Consider the following 11,284-nt stretch of genomic DNA (forward strand, 5'->3'; position numbering starts at 1 on the left):
TTCCTCCAGGCTGCAGCCTTGCTTAGTCTGGGTGAGTGACAATTTATGATGCTGAAGACTGAGGTACCATAAGGGGAAAAGTGGCTGTTCTGTGTCTCTCTTCGGTAACTGCTCGTGGTTGCCTAGGAGAAAACAGGGTTGCAAACCCATGTTTATAAAGTTTGCCAGACACGCCACAAGGCCTCCCCCAGTGCACAGAAAGTGTATGGTGGCCTTGAGATACAACCAAAATTTGATACAAAAATGCTCTGCTCCAGTATGATTTTGGCTGGACTGCTGGACAGAATGGCCACTCTCAGACCATAGTGACGCAGCGATTTAGAGCTATTTTGATTGAATAGGATCGAGACCCATCCTACCAATTCATAGATTCTGGCTTGGCAGAAGGAAAAATTTGCCACCTTGGAGAAACCTGTCTTTATCTCCCCATGGTAGAGAGACTTAGATATCTCCAAATGTTCAGGTTTTAAATTTACTCACCAATCCAAACATCCGAGAATCCATTCATCATTTACTGAACAGATTCTGTCTAAGAGTCTTTACTTCTGGGCGTTGAATCAGACATGGACTCTGTCCTAGAAAAACCGTTCAGTCCAGCAGTGACAGTGGCCACGTAACCATGATCCAAGAGAACACAGGCCATTGAAGGAGGTACTGATAGGAGGGGCTATGAGTTCAGAAGAGAAATCAAGGAAGGCTGGGTGGGGGAAGTGACATTTGAACAAGGCATGAAAGGGGAGACAGGAGGAGGAAATAGGGAGCTAAGGTATTTGGGCCTGAAGGGCCAGCATAAACAAAAGCCCAGAGTGGGGGAGTGGGATGCCCCACGTGTTTAGGACAGTTTATCAAGGGTATATCATTAGTTTGCAGAAAGACTAGGAACTCCTTTTTCAAGCACTTGCCACATGCTTTTTGCTTCTGGAAGAATAATGATGTGCTTGCTGAATGAATTCCGAAGATCAGGTGTGCCTGGTCCCTCATGACCGCATCCTACGGTGTCACGAGTCGGCCTGTGTGTGCGTTTTGACCTTGGAACACATCCCCGGTAGCAGCCCTGCAGGAAGAGTGCTGCACAGCGTCTCTCTGGCCAGTTTTGCCTCATTGCCTGTGTGGGACCGCAGTTCAGGGTACTGAAAGGTAATCATTTACACTTGTCCATTCAAGATAAATGAGCACTCAGAGCAGTGAACCAGGGGGGCTATCAAATATATTAGTACAGTATTTATCACGTGTATGATGCCCGTCCCCTAAAATAATTGTAATTATCACGTATCCGTGGATTCAGTTGAACAGATAGCATCCACTTAATGAATTCAACAGGGCAGACAAAAACTCAAAGTGACCTAGCCAGGCCCTTTGAATTCATTGTCTCACTTAAACCTTAAAACCACTCCACGAGACTGATGGTCCCACCCCCCATTTTACACATGGCGGAATAAGTAATGGGTCCAAGATCACAGCTTTGAATCCAGGGCAGTCTGTCCCCACCATCTAGGAACCCAAAACAACCTAAATACTGCAGTTAGATTTTCCTGGGAAGGTACAAACATTGCTGGCCATTCAGAGGAGGGTGAAGTCTTCTCCAAGAGGAAAAGCATCTTGGAAAAGGTGGTATTTGAGATGTACCTTAAAGCACGTGGATGTTAACGTGATGAGGAGCCTGTGAGGGAGGCTTCTGGACTGAAGGAAGCTATTGCACAGAGGGGTAGAGACAGGTGGGTGTGTTCTGGCAGCGGTGAGGAGCATAGGGAAATATATATGGCTGGATGAAGGAGGCTGGGAAAGCAGATGATACCAGGCTTGAATGTCAGGGGTTGCTGGATGATGGGGAGCCACTGATGGGTTGGGGGCAGAAGAATGACATAACTGGAAGTCAAACTATGGGAAGGTGAAGCTGGCGCTGGTGGACAGGATGGAGAATAGGGGGCTGAAAAACTTTTGGTCCTGACAGCCCGATCTTAGCTCTATTATAACACTTCCTGGTGTGCAGTAACTGGTGTCTGGCTGCAGACTGACCACATCAGGTTTGTCTCTATCTCCAGCATTCAGCAAGGGGCCAGGAGCATAGTTTGTATAAAAGTGTATTGAAGGAAAGAATGAAATTTAATACAGTATTCAGTTCTCTCCCAGTGACACTGCCAACAACCCCAAAGAAGCAGACAAATATGTGTGAAATCATAATTGGACTCAGGTTAACTTGGGAATTCCAATGTGACTTGGCTTCTAATCACTTATTCAGCAAGTTATTTAATTGAACACTTGGTTAATAGCTTTTCTTAGGGGCTAAGTGGGAACAAAAGCAAAAACCATCCAAATCCTGTCATCCAAACTGGAGAGGCCAGCTATGAAACATTCAGGTAACAAAGTCCCTTCTCCAGCCTTGATTTAGTCCCCCTGCTGCATTCATTCATTCATTCATTCATTCACTCGTTTCATTCATTCAATGAATTAATAAACAAATCATTTAGAACAGTGCCTGGGGAATGCCAAAGGCTTAATAAATGTTAGCTACTATTGTCATGAAGATTATCATTCATTCATTTACAGGACGCTTGTGTGCTAGGCGTTATTTTGTATACATTCACACATGCCAAATTAGTAAAACCTTGCTACAACCAACCTGCCAGGAAAATGTCATTGTTCCATTTGACAAATGCAGAAACTGGGGCTGTGGCCATTTTGCAGCACTTTTTGGATTGTAATGTGTGCACAAATCCCCTGGGGGTCTTTTAAACCAGCAGGTCTGGGGGCAGGTCCAAGAGTCTGCATTTCTAACGAGCTCCCTGAGCAGTAAGGTCTGGATCCCATGCACTTCTGCTAACTGGCAGAGCACGGAGCTCTCCCGGGAACCTCCGACAGCAAGGTCAAGGTTTTCCTTCCTTTTTTTCAGTTCTTTCCACCAAGTCTGCAGATGGAAATCAAGTGTGTATCCTACAGACACACACTCTGTATCAGGATTTAGACAGACTCATTCATTCACCGAACATTTACTGATGCCTGGGAAAACAGATTGCACCAGGGCTTGTTCTTAAAGTTCTGATTTTCACCCTGTCAGGTGGTTAAACAGCTGTAACATCGCCGGGTACTCAGTCCATCGCTGCCTTAAATCCATCATGCCCAGAACACAGCCTCTCCCCATCTCTCCCAAGTCAGTTACTTTTTCCTTTATTTCTTATCAATGTAGTGGCACCATCACTCTAAGATGTTTGTAAGGACTTACTGATTATTTCTCAGCATATTTGTTATTGAAAATGGGAGGGGACAGATTTCACTAGCCCAGGAACACACTTTGTCCCCCATGAAGGGAAATCCAGGTTTAAGCCAGATTTGTTTCCTCCTTGTAGCTGAACAAAATAGACACCAGAGGGCGCCTCAGGACTACTCTTCCCAACAAACACCCTCTTCCCTGCAGACCCGCTCGTGCTTTAAGAACTGGTCTCCTGGTGCCTCTTCACGGAGGGTTTGTCAGTCACAGCAGCCAAGCATGAACATCTGTTGTCTCCTGTTTTTTGTTTTTGTTTTTTTTCCCTAACACAGAAATTCACCGTTTAAAGTTTATGATGATGATCCTTTTGATTGCCTCAGGCTCTTTCCTGCCCTCAAAGTCCTGAATGTTGTACACACGCCATGAAAAGGACGAAAGGAGTGGACATTTATTACCCGTCTGCGGTGAACTTCGCCTGTGCGATGCTTTTTTACACGCTTTATCTCATTGAATAGACTCATCCCAATCCTGGAAGATTTTTATCAGCATAGTACGGATACTGGAGATATTTTATCCATATTTAGAAGGAGAATCTGCTGAAATACACTGCTTCTAGGGGAGGCTGCATTCCATTTGATGGGAATCCTTTGGTGCATTAAACTGGCTCCAGAGTTGGCCCCAGGATGCTGGATGCTGCCATCTTTCCTCTTCCCCTCCCTGTATCAGGAGCCTGACCTGGCCCGGGCATCCTTATGGCTGAACTTCCCTGGGTACTCTGGGGTGTCTGAGATGACAACCAGAGGGGCAGAGTGTCAGTGGCTGAGACTGACTCACGAAGAAATGGAGACATCCTGGCTCGGGAGTGAGGACACCCTCTTAGGCAGAACTTCCGCTCTCTGAATCCCCAGATGCCCCTCTGTCAAAGGAGGGACTTGAATAAGATGATTCGAGAGCTTCTTCTTACTCTTAGCCAGCATTCTGATGGGAGGGGTTTGAAGCCCGATAACATAGTGGGGACAATATTTTTAGGCTGATATTTCACATGCCTCTCAGATTAGGCCATACATCCAGAAATGTTCCTTCCAGAGACTGCCATTGTTGTCTTGGATAAGACTGTAGAATGTTAGAAAAAGAGAATCCCCCAAACTTACTGTAATGGGAAATTAAAAGAGCAGAATGTTGGAATTGTGTGTTTGGGGCCACCCATGTCAGACCAATGCTGGGCCCCAGTGCTTAGCACTTTTTTTGGCACTTGGTAGGGGCTCAAAACACAAATGAATGAATGAAACTGTAGACTAGTTAAACCCATAATAGAGTCTGAGATCAGTACTGGAATAATGGGAAAACCTTATCACATTCAGAAGAGGAAACAGATCCCAGGGGTGGGTTACAGAGCCTTCTGGGTGCTGAAGGGCCCCAGGGGCATGGCGTTTCCTAGGGGGAGATGTGGCCTGGGAGGCTAGTGGTGGTCCTGGCCAGACAGAGTCTGGGAGCTCTCAGGGAGTGATGGGTTTGCAGGAAAGGAATTTTCCAGAGGGAGGGCCTTGGGTGCCAGTGTTCCTGAGGTCTGGGGCAACAGCCGCTGGAGGCAGGGGCCGCAGGGAGGAGGCCGGAACACAGACTTAGCAGGGCGGGGTGGGTCCAGTGCACAGCTTGTTGGGGTAATTGACATATTTGCGGTCGAAGGTGCCCAGGTTGTGGCGAAAGCAGAGCGCGGCCCTCTTGTCACACTCACAGGTCCATCGCTGGCAGGTGGTTCTGCCGGCTGGTTGGGACGAGGCGAGTCAGGGACTAGGCACCTCGGGCCTGCCACTCTCGGACCCACAGGGGACTGCACTGGGGTCCCTGTTCTCAGCCCCATTCTGCTGGAAGCCCATCCTCACCAGGGAGGGGCATGTTTTGGGGATGGGTGAGAGAAGGGGCAGGCACAGTAGGGCCTGCTGGGACCCGGGATGCTAGAAACCTGGAAGTTTGTCCTCACTGTTCCTTCCTCTCCCAAGCCCCCTCCGCTGCCTGTACCCCACCCCCCCACCATGGGGAGATCATCTTGTCCACTGGCTCTCCTCTGCCCCAGCCCCAGGTTGTGTGTGTGGGGGGTGCTTCTAGGCAACACCTCCCCCTATGTGATGCCTTGCTGCTGGTGGAGGGCGGCCATCAGTCAGAAAGGAAAGCTATGAAATGAAACCGCTCAGTCCCAGACGACCTGGGTGTGCCCCAGAGGGACCGAAGCTGGGGGCCTGCTTGGGCCCATGCCCGTCTCCCGCAGGGAGACAGAGCCCATTTTTCTGGTATTTCCCTGAGGGTCTCCCCTCCGCGTATGCGCCCACACCCAGCCTGGGGATCAGAGCCGGCGTCAGCTCTGCGGGCACCTGAAGCCCCAAATCCTCCTCTTCTCTCCACTGCGTCTGCTCTGAGTGGCTCTGGCCCCTATTTGTCCCCATGAGTTCATCCCACAGCTCAGAAATGTCCCTGTACCTCATGTTCTCTCTAAAAGCTCGGCCTCCAGCTCCCATCAGGGTTCTGCTCACACCTGCCCTTTCAGCAACACTCGGAGTTGGAAGGGGCCTAAGCGCCACGTCAGCTCCTTTGGGCGGCTCTTGCCAGGAGCCCGACTAAGCTGGGGAAGTGAGTGATCATCGCCATTTTCCAGATCGGGAAGCAGAGGCTTCTGAGGGGTTACATCCCTTGCCCAAAGTCACACAGGGGGTAGAAGGTGAACCCCCCAGCCTGTGTCTCTATTCACCTGGCACCTCCCCTCACTCATTCTCTCGATGCCGTCCCTGATAGGTGGCTGTCCCAGTCTTGCATGACCCTCTTCTCATGACAGGGAGCTCACTGCCTGTCAAAGCCGCCTTGCTGAGTGGATGGTGGCAGGAGACAGAAACTCTGAGCCAAAGATGCTCCCAGTGGTTCTGGTCCTTGCTCCACCGCTCCCCCAGATCAGGCCTGAGAGATCTGAGTTGAGTCGTCTTTGACCTTCCCAGCTCCTCCTGCTGTGCCCTGCACTGGGCCTGCCCTCCCTGCAGGCTGCTGCTGGTTTTGCAACAGGAAAAAGGTTGCATTCTCTGATCTGAGCTTCCACCACACTCTCGATTAGTTCAGTTAGCTTCCCTGGGCCTGGCACCAGGGAAGCTAATTGTCCCAAGTACCCATTGGACCTGGCAAAGAGGAGTCAGCCTGCGGGAGCAAGGTCTGCTGTCCCAAATCCAAGCTCCAGCTCTCTCTTGTCTGGGGCAGTGCTCTCAAGGCTCTGTCCTGGGGGCCTGTCTCTAGCTGCCGCCCCAGCCTAGGGGAGGCCAGTGTGAGAACACAGCTCCTCTGGCTCTCGCTCAGCTCTGCCCCCTTCCTTTCTCTCCCCAGAGGCTGGAGCTGGGAGGCCTTTGGGTCGGGGGAAGTGCCTGGGGCCAGGGCAGGAGCTGATGGGTCTTTAGACTGGGTGCCACGTGAGCATCTGGGTGGGTGGACAGGACTCTCCCCAGTTCCCTGATGATGGAAGACCCCACCCCTCCAGTCCAGGGTCTGACCCTGACAAGGCCCAAGAGTCACCACCAGGACGAGGTTCCTGGCTGAAGCTCTCCCCCTCCCAACATCTGGGGGTCTCTAGGGCTATTCACTCACCACAGAGGATTTTGTGCCTACTGACAGAGAAAAGATACTTTTCCAGTTTGGGTTCACATCCCAGCTTCTCCAGACACCCATAGCAGCAGTCATGGGCATGGCAGCACCTGCAAAGGTCATGGTCAGCCTGGAGGGGCCTGTGGGCCAGGCTGGGCTGGACCAGGGGCTGCCCAGGGGCCCGGGTCCCTTAAGAGCTCAAGTGAGCCCCCACTTTCCAGGTGTCCCCAGCTCCTCCTTCCCCAGGATGCTTCCCCAGCTCCTTCCTCTTCCCTATTCGCTCCCCCCAGCCCCTCCATCTCCCAGAGAGGCCCCGCTGCTGGACCACCTGCTCACCAGTCTGTCTGGTCCACCGGCCAGTGGGAACCGCCAACTCCACAGTAACAGCCATAGTCATTGTATTGCAGTGCAGGCTTCCCCGTCATCCTCTCAATCATCACCCCGAACTGGACCAGGTTCCCGCCAGCCAGGGCTACTGCGGGGAGGGAGGGTGGAGGACATCAGGTTCCCTGGGGCCCCACCTTCTGCAGCCAGCTTCCCCTGATGTCCCCTCAAATCTGAGTCAAGACCTCTCTAATTGTCTAGGTAATCTCACCTCCCCAGGCACCTCGCTCCCAATAATAACAATGCTAATCAATAATGACATCATGATAGCATCGCACCTCCATCCTGGAGTCCTCATCCCCATCGTGTCGGCACACTCAGCCCCCCTCCCACTCTCCTCCACCATCTCCCAGAGCACCCCCCACCCATCCTCCTGGCTGCTTCCCAGTGTCTCCCACGGGGTCCTGATCATCTCCCCAGCTGTCAGCCCCATGCCCCCAGGAGCACTCTGTCCCCGCCATGTCCCATAGGATGCCACTGGATAACCTTCTGAACTAACTGGATTTCCCTGGATTCCTCCAGATCCTGCTGATGCAGCAATGGGGGGTGGCCCACCCAGGCAGGTTGGAGTCCAAGCTCAGGTGATGGCTGGAGTGTGAGTGGCAAGAGCCCCATGTGTGCTGTCTGAGATCCCTGCCAGCCCCTCTCCTATGCCCCCTGGGGCCTCCTGGGCTTCAGTCGTCCCCCCTCTCTGCTGGCCAGTGTTTGCTTAAGCAGAACTGGCTTCAGAGGTCCCACCACGCCCTCCCCAGGGACCGGCTTAGGGACCTCCAGGGAACTGGAGCTGGGGCAGGGGAGGGGTGAAGGCAGGAAGGTTACTTACCCAGGAGGCAAAGTGAGGTCAGAGTAGGGGAAGGCTTCATCCTGGGGGGAGGGGAGGTGAACAGACGGCAGAGAAGCTGGGCTGCAGGAGAAGGAAGTGAGCAGGGACGCCTCTGATCTCAAGGCACGTCCCCAATTAGTTAAATACCTGGTCTTGTCCACTCCCCTTCATCAACCCCCATTGCCCAGTGATGCAACAGTACTTCCAGGTCTGACACTTGGGCCAAGTCCCCAAGGGAGGGGCCAAACTGGGGCCCATGCGCTTTGCTTTCAGGCAGTTTGGGGGAAGTTCGGGGGTGCAATCTGTGGGCTTTGATCGCACTGCCTTTCCCATCACACCCTCCTTTCCCCAGATGGCTGCAATAGCTTCCGCCACGGAGCTGTGAGCCTAGGCTGTTTGGTGCTCTGGACTCTTAGTATCTTTTTCTCACCCCCATTTTACTGATGCAGCTACTGAGGCCCAGAGAAGCTGAGAAACTTAAGTTCACATGGCCTGGGAGTGCCAAGTGCAAGTCTGGCCTGTTTCCATGCTGCTAGCTCCTTCAGCATGGCCCCTGCTCCCTGCCCTGCCCCTCAGCCGGCCTCCGGGAGGCCCACGGGGAGAACAGAGACGGCAGCCTGAGTGCACTGCAGGGCACCAGGGCCCGGGGGCCATTTGTCCGAGAACCTAGAGTCCAAAGGCTAGGAGCTCAGCCAGCTGAACTTAGGGATCTTTCCTTTTTGTTCTTTTCTGGGCAGGCTCCTGCTTGTTGGACTGGTAGCAAAAACACCCCCAGATGTGAGTTCTGTCTCCTTAAATCCTCGAGCAGTGGTGTAGTCTGGCTGCTGTAGAAATAGGCTCTGTCTGAGTCAGCTGGAAAAGCCACATTCCAGCATGGACTAGAAGCTTCTATCCTTTTAATGTCATCTTAGGGCCTAGAGAGGGGAGACAGTAGTCTCCCGGTCCAGCTTGGCCCCCAGAGAGAGCTGCTGTCCCCGAAGTCAGGTCAGAACATGGAGGCCCGGCTTCAGAGTGGGGCTGGAGGTCAGCGGGATGGAGGGGAGGGCCTGGCTCTGTCGTGCTCAGAAACGTCGAGGTCCCACTAGCCGTGCGCTCACAGCGGCCCCCTTGGCTGGTTGCTGCCCCCTCCCTGGAGTTCACTCAGGCAGAATAGAAGGCAAGACGCCCTGTCCTGGCCTGAGCCTTCCTGCTGTCCCTGCCCTCCCTGGTCCCGGTCTGCAACTGGGATAACTTGACCAGCCACTTCCATCAACACCCAGGCCTGAGAGCTGCTTGGTCTGTGGCCTCAAAGTCCTGATTCCAGGGCATACTACGTGGTCTTGGGCAGGTCCCTTCCTTTGCTAGATCCTCGGTTTTCCTGTCTCTGCTGTGGGGATAAGAAGGCATCCCGGCCTTGTCTCCTTCATGGGATGGATGGGGTGCTCCCCTGCAACTAAGCAGTACCTGTACCCAGTACTTACATGCGCCAGGCCTGTGCCAAGCTCTTCTCGAGCAAGATCTCAAGGAGCCCTCAAACAACCCCGTGATGCAGGAGCTGCAATCATCCCCATTTTACAGAGAAGCAAAGTGAGGCACATGGCTCAGTGTTTGGTGAGCTAGAATTTGGGCTCAGGCAGTTCAAAGGACTTAGCTAGTACCAACAGTATGCAGGGTGCCAGGCACCCATGATAGGTTTAGGGGCCCTCAAAATATTTTTTTTGAGGGGGGAGATAATTAGGTTTATTTATTTATTCTTTAAATGGAGGTACTGGGGATTGAACCCAGGACCTTGTGCATGCTAAGCAGGCACTCTACCACTGAGCTATACCCTCCCCCCAAATCCTTTAATTTCTTTAAAATCAAAGTGACTATAACCCAATTTGGATTAACATTTTTCTTCTTATCAATGTGGTCCTAACATTTGCTTTTCATTTTTTTTTTTTTAATGGAGGAAAGGGCCCACAAAAGCCCAAGCGGACAGAGTCCATGACAAAAATCATGCTGCGGCCTTGAGCTTGACCACCATGCCTAGGGCCTCCCCTTCAGGAGCTGATTCGGGGTCTGGCTTTGGCCTCCTTTCCAGGGCAGGCGGCTGGGTCTCACCGCAGACAGGGAGGATTTACAACACGACTTCCCCGATCCTACCCAGTCAGGGTTAGAGTCTCTGGAGAGGTGACACTGGGGTGGGGTGGGCGGGCTGGTAGCAGAGATTTGGGATTAAAGGATTTTTAGCACGCGAGTAAAGCTGGGTACACAGTGCAGCGTTGTGCTGTGGCCCTGCCTCCTGCCCCTCCCGGTTCCTGCTCTTCATGCTCGGCTCTTCTCACCACTTTGGAGAAGACTTGGGGGAGGGGCCAGAGTGGTGAGTTCACCTGGCCAGAATCACCCAGCAGCGGTGAGTCATGGTGTCCAGAGAGAGGGGTCCCCTTTCTCACTTTTGCCTTTTGATTTTAACGAGGGTGCCTCCTGGCAGCCCCTGGCTCCTGGCCTGGGTCATGAGAGTCCAAACGGTGAGTCACTGAGAAATTACCTCCTAAACAACTGAAAATTAGCTTTGATTCCTGGGGAGGTTTGGGCCACAGCCCTTCCTCCAGCAGCATGAGAGTGTTTTCCAGGAAGAGCCAGGTTTCTGAGACAACCCCTTTGCTGACCCACTTTGAACTCTGGCCTGGCCAGGATGGGGCCCCTGTGAGCCCTGCCAGTGTGGACTTGCAGTAGAAAACCAACTACTGTAAGTAAGGCCAGAGCCAGGCAGGGAAATCCAGGCAGGCTTCCACGCAGAGGTGTCCTCAGCTGAGGTTTGAAGTGGGAGCTTTGGGAGGACTTGGACTTGGAGGAGAATTCCAGGCATTCAGGAAATGGGGTTAGCTTTTTGGTTTTTCTCGCCTGTGGCATGATGCAGCCAAAAACACTGGGTCTCCATCACCAAGCCACGGACTTGAGTGTCAGCTCCACCACTTAGGGGCTGTGTGACCTTGGCCAGTCCTGTCACCGCTTAAGCCTGGCTTTGTTATGTGTAATAGGGGGATAATTAGACCTCCCTTTTAGAGCTTGGGACCAGATGAAAAGGAAATGGAATGTTTAAAGCTCTTTGCAGAATGCCATGCCCACAGGAGGAACCCGTAAACACTGGGGCCCTCCTTTCCTCCCTCCTTACCTGGCAACACAGGAGGCAGCTGCTGTCCCAGAAACTCGAAGCCCTCCCTCCACTGGAGTAGCGCCTGGAGCTGGGTGGGCCCCCAGCATCTCAGTGGGATTATTGCCCCTACTTGACAGAT

The 11,284-nt window shown here is 52.6% G+C and overlaps 1 protein-coding gene across 3 annotated transcripts; it reads right to left on the reverse strand.

Moving 5' to 3' along the window:
* Positions 1-2,971: 2,971 nt before the first annotated feature.
* PLA2G2E (phospholipase A2 group IIE) lies at positions 2,972-8,160 on the reverse strand. 3 transcript variants are annotated; one of them, XM_014562279.2, is made up of 4 exons: positions 8,028-8,160; positions 7,157-7,295; positions 6,824-6,930; positions 2,972-3,989 (listed from the first exon to the last, which is right to left on the reverse strand). In XM_014562279.2, the coding sequence occupies exons 1-4, from the start codon at positions 8,065-8,067 to the stop codon at positions 3,928-3,930; spliced, it is 348 nt and encodes a 115-aa protein (XP_014417765.1). In that variant the 5' UTR covers positions 8,068-8,160; the 3' UTR covers positions 2,972-3,927. The 3 variants fall into 3 exon arrangements, with proteins under 3 accessions (XP_014417765.1, XP_006188343.1, XP_032351232.1); XM_006188281.3 differs by having other exon boundaries at positions 2,972-4,970; XM_032495341.1 differs by having other exon boundaries at positions 2,972-4,970; positions 7,157-7,292; positions 8,028-8,124.
* Positions 8,161-11,284: the final 3,124 nt, after the last annotated feature.

The sequence above is a fragment of the Camelus ferus genome, chromosome 13, assembly GCF_009834535.1.
Source record: "Camelus ferus isolate YT-003-E chromosome 13, BCGSAC_Cfer_1.0, whole genome shotgun sequence".
In the NCBI taxonomy this organism is placed as follows: domain Eukaryota; kingdom Metazoa; phylum Chordata; class Mammalia; order Artiodactyla; family Camelidae; genus Camelus; species Camelus ferus.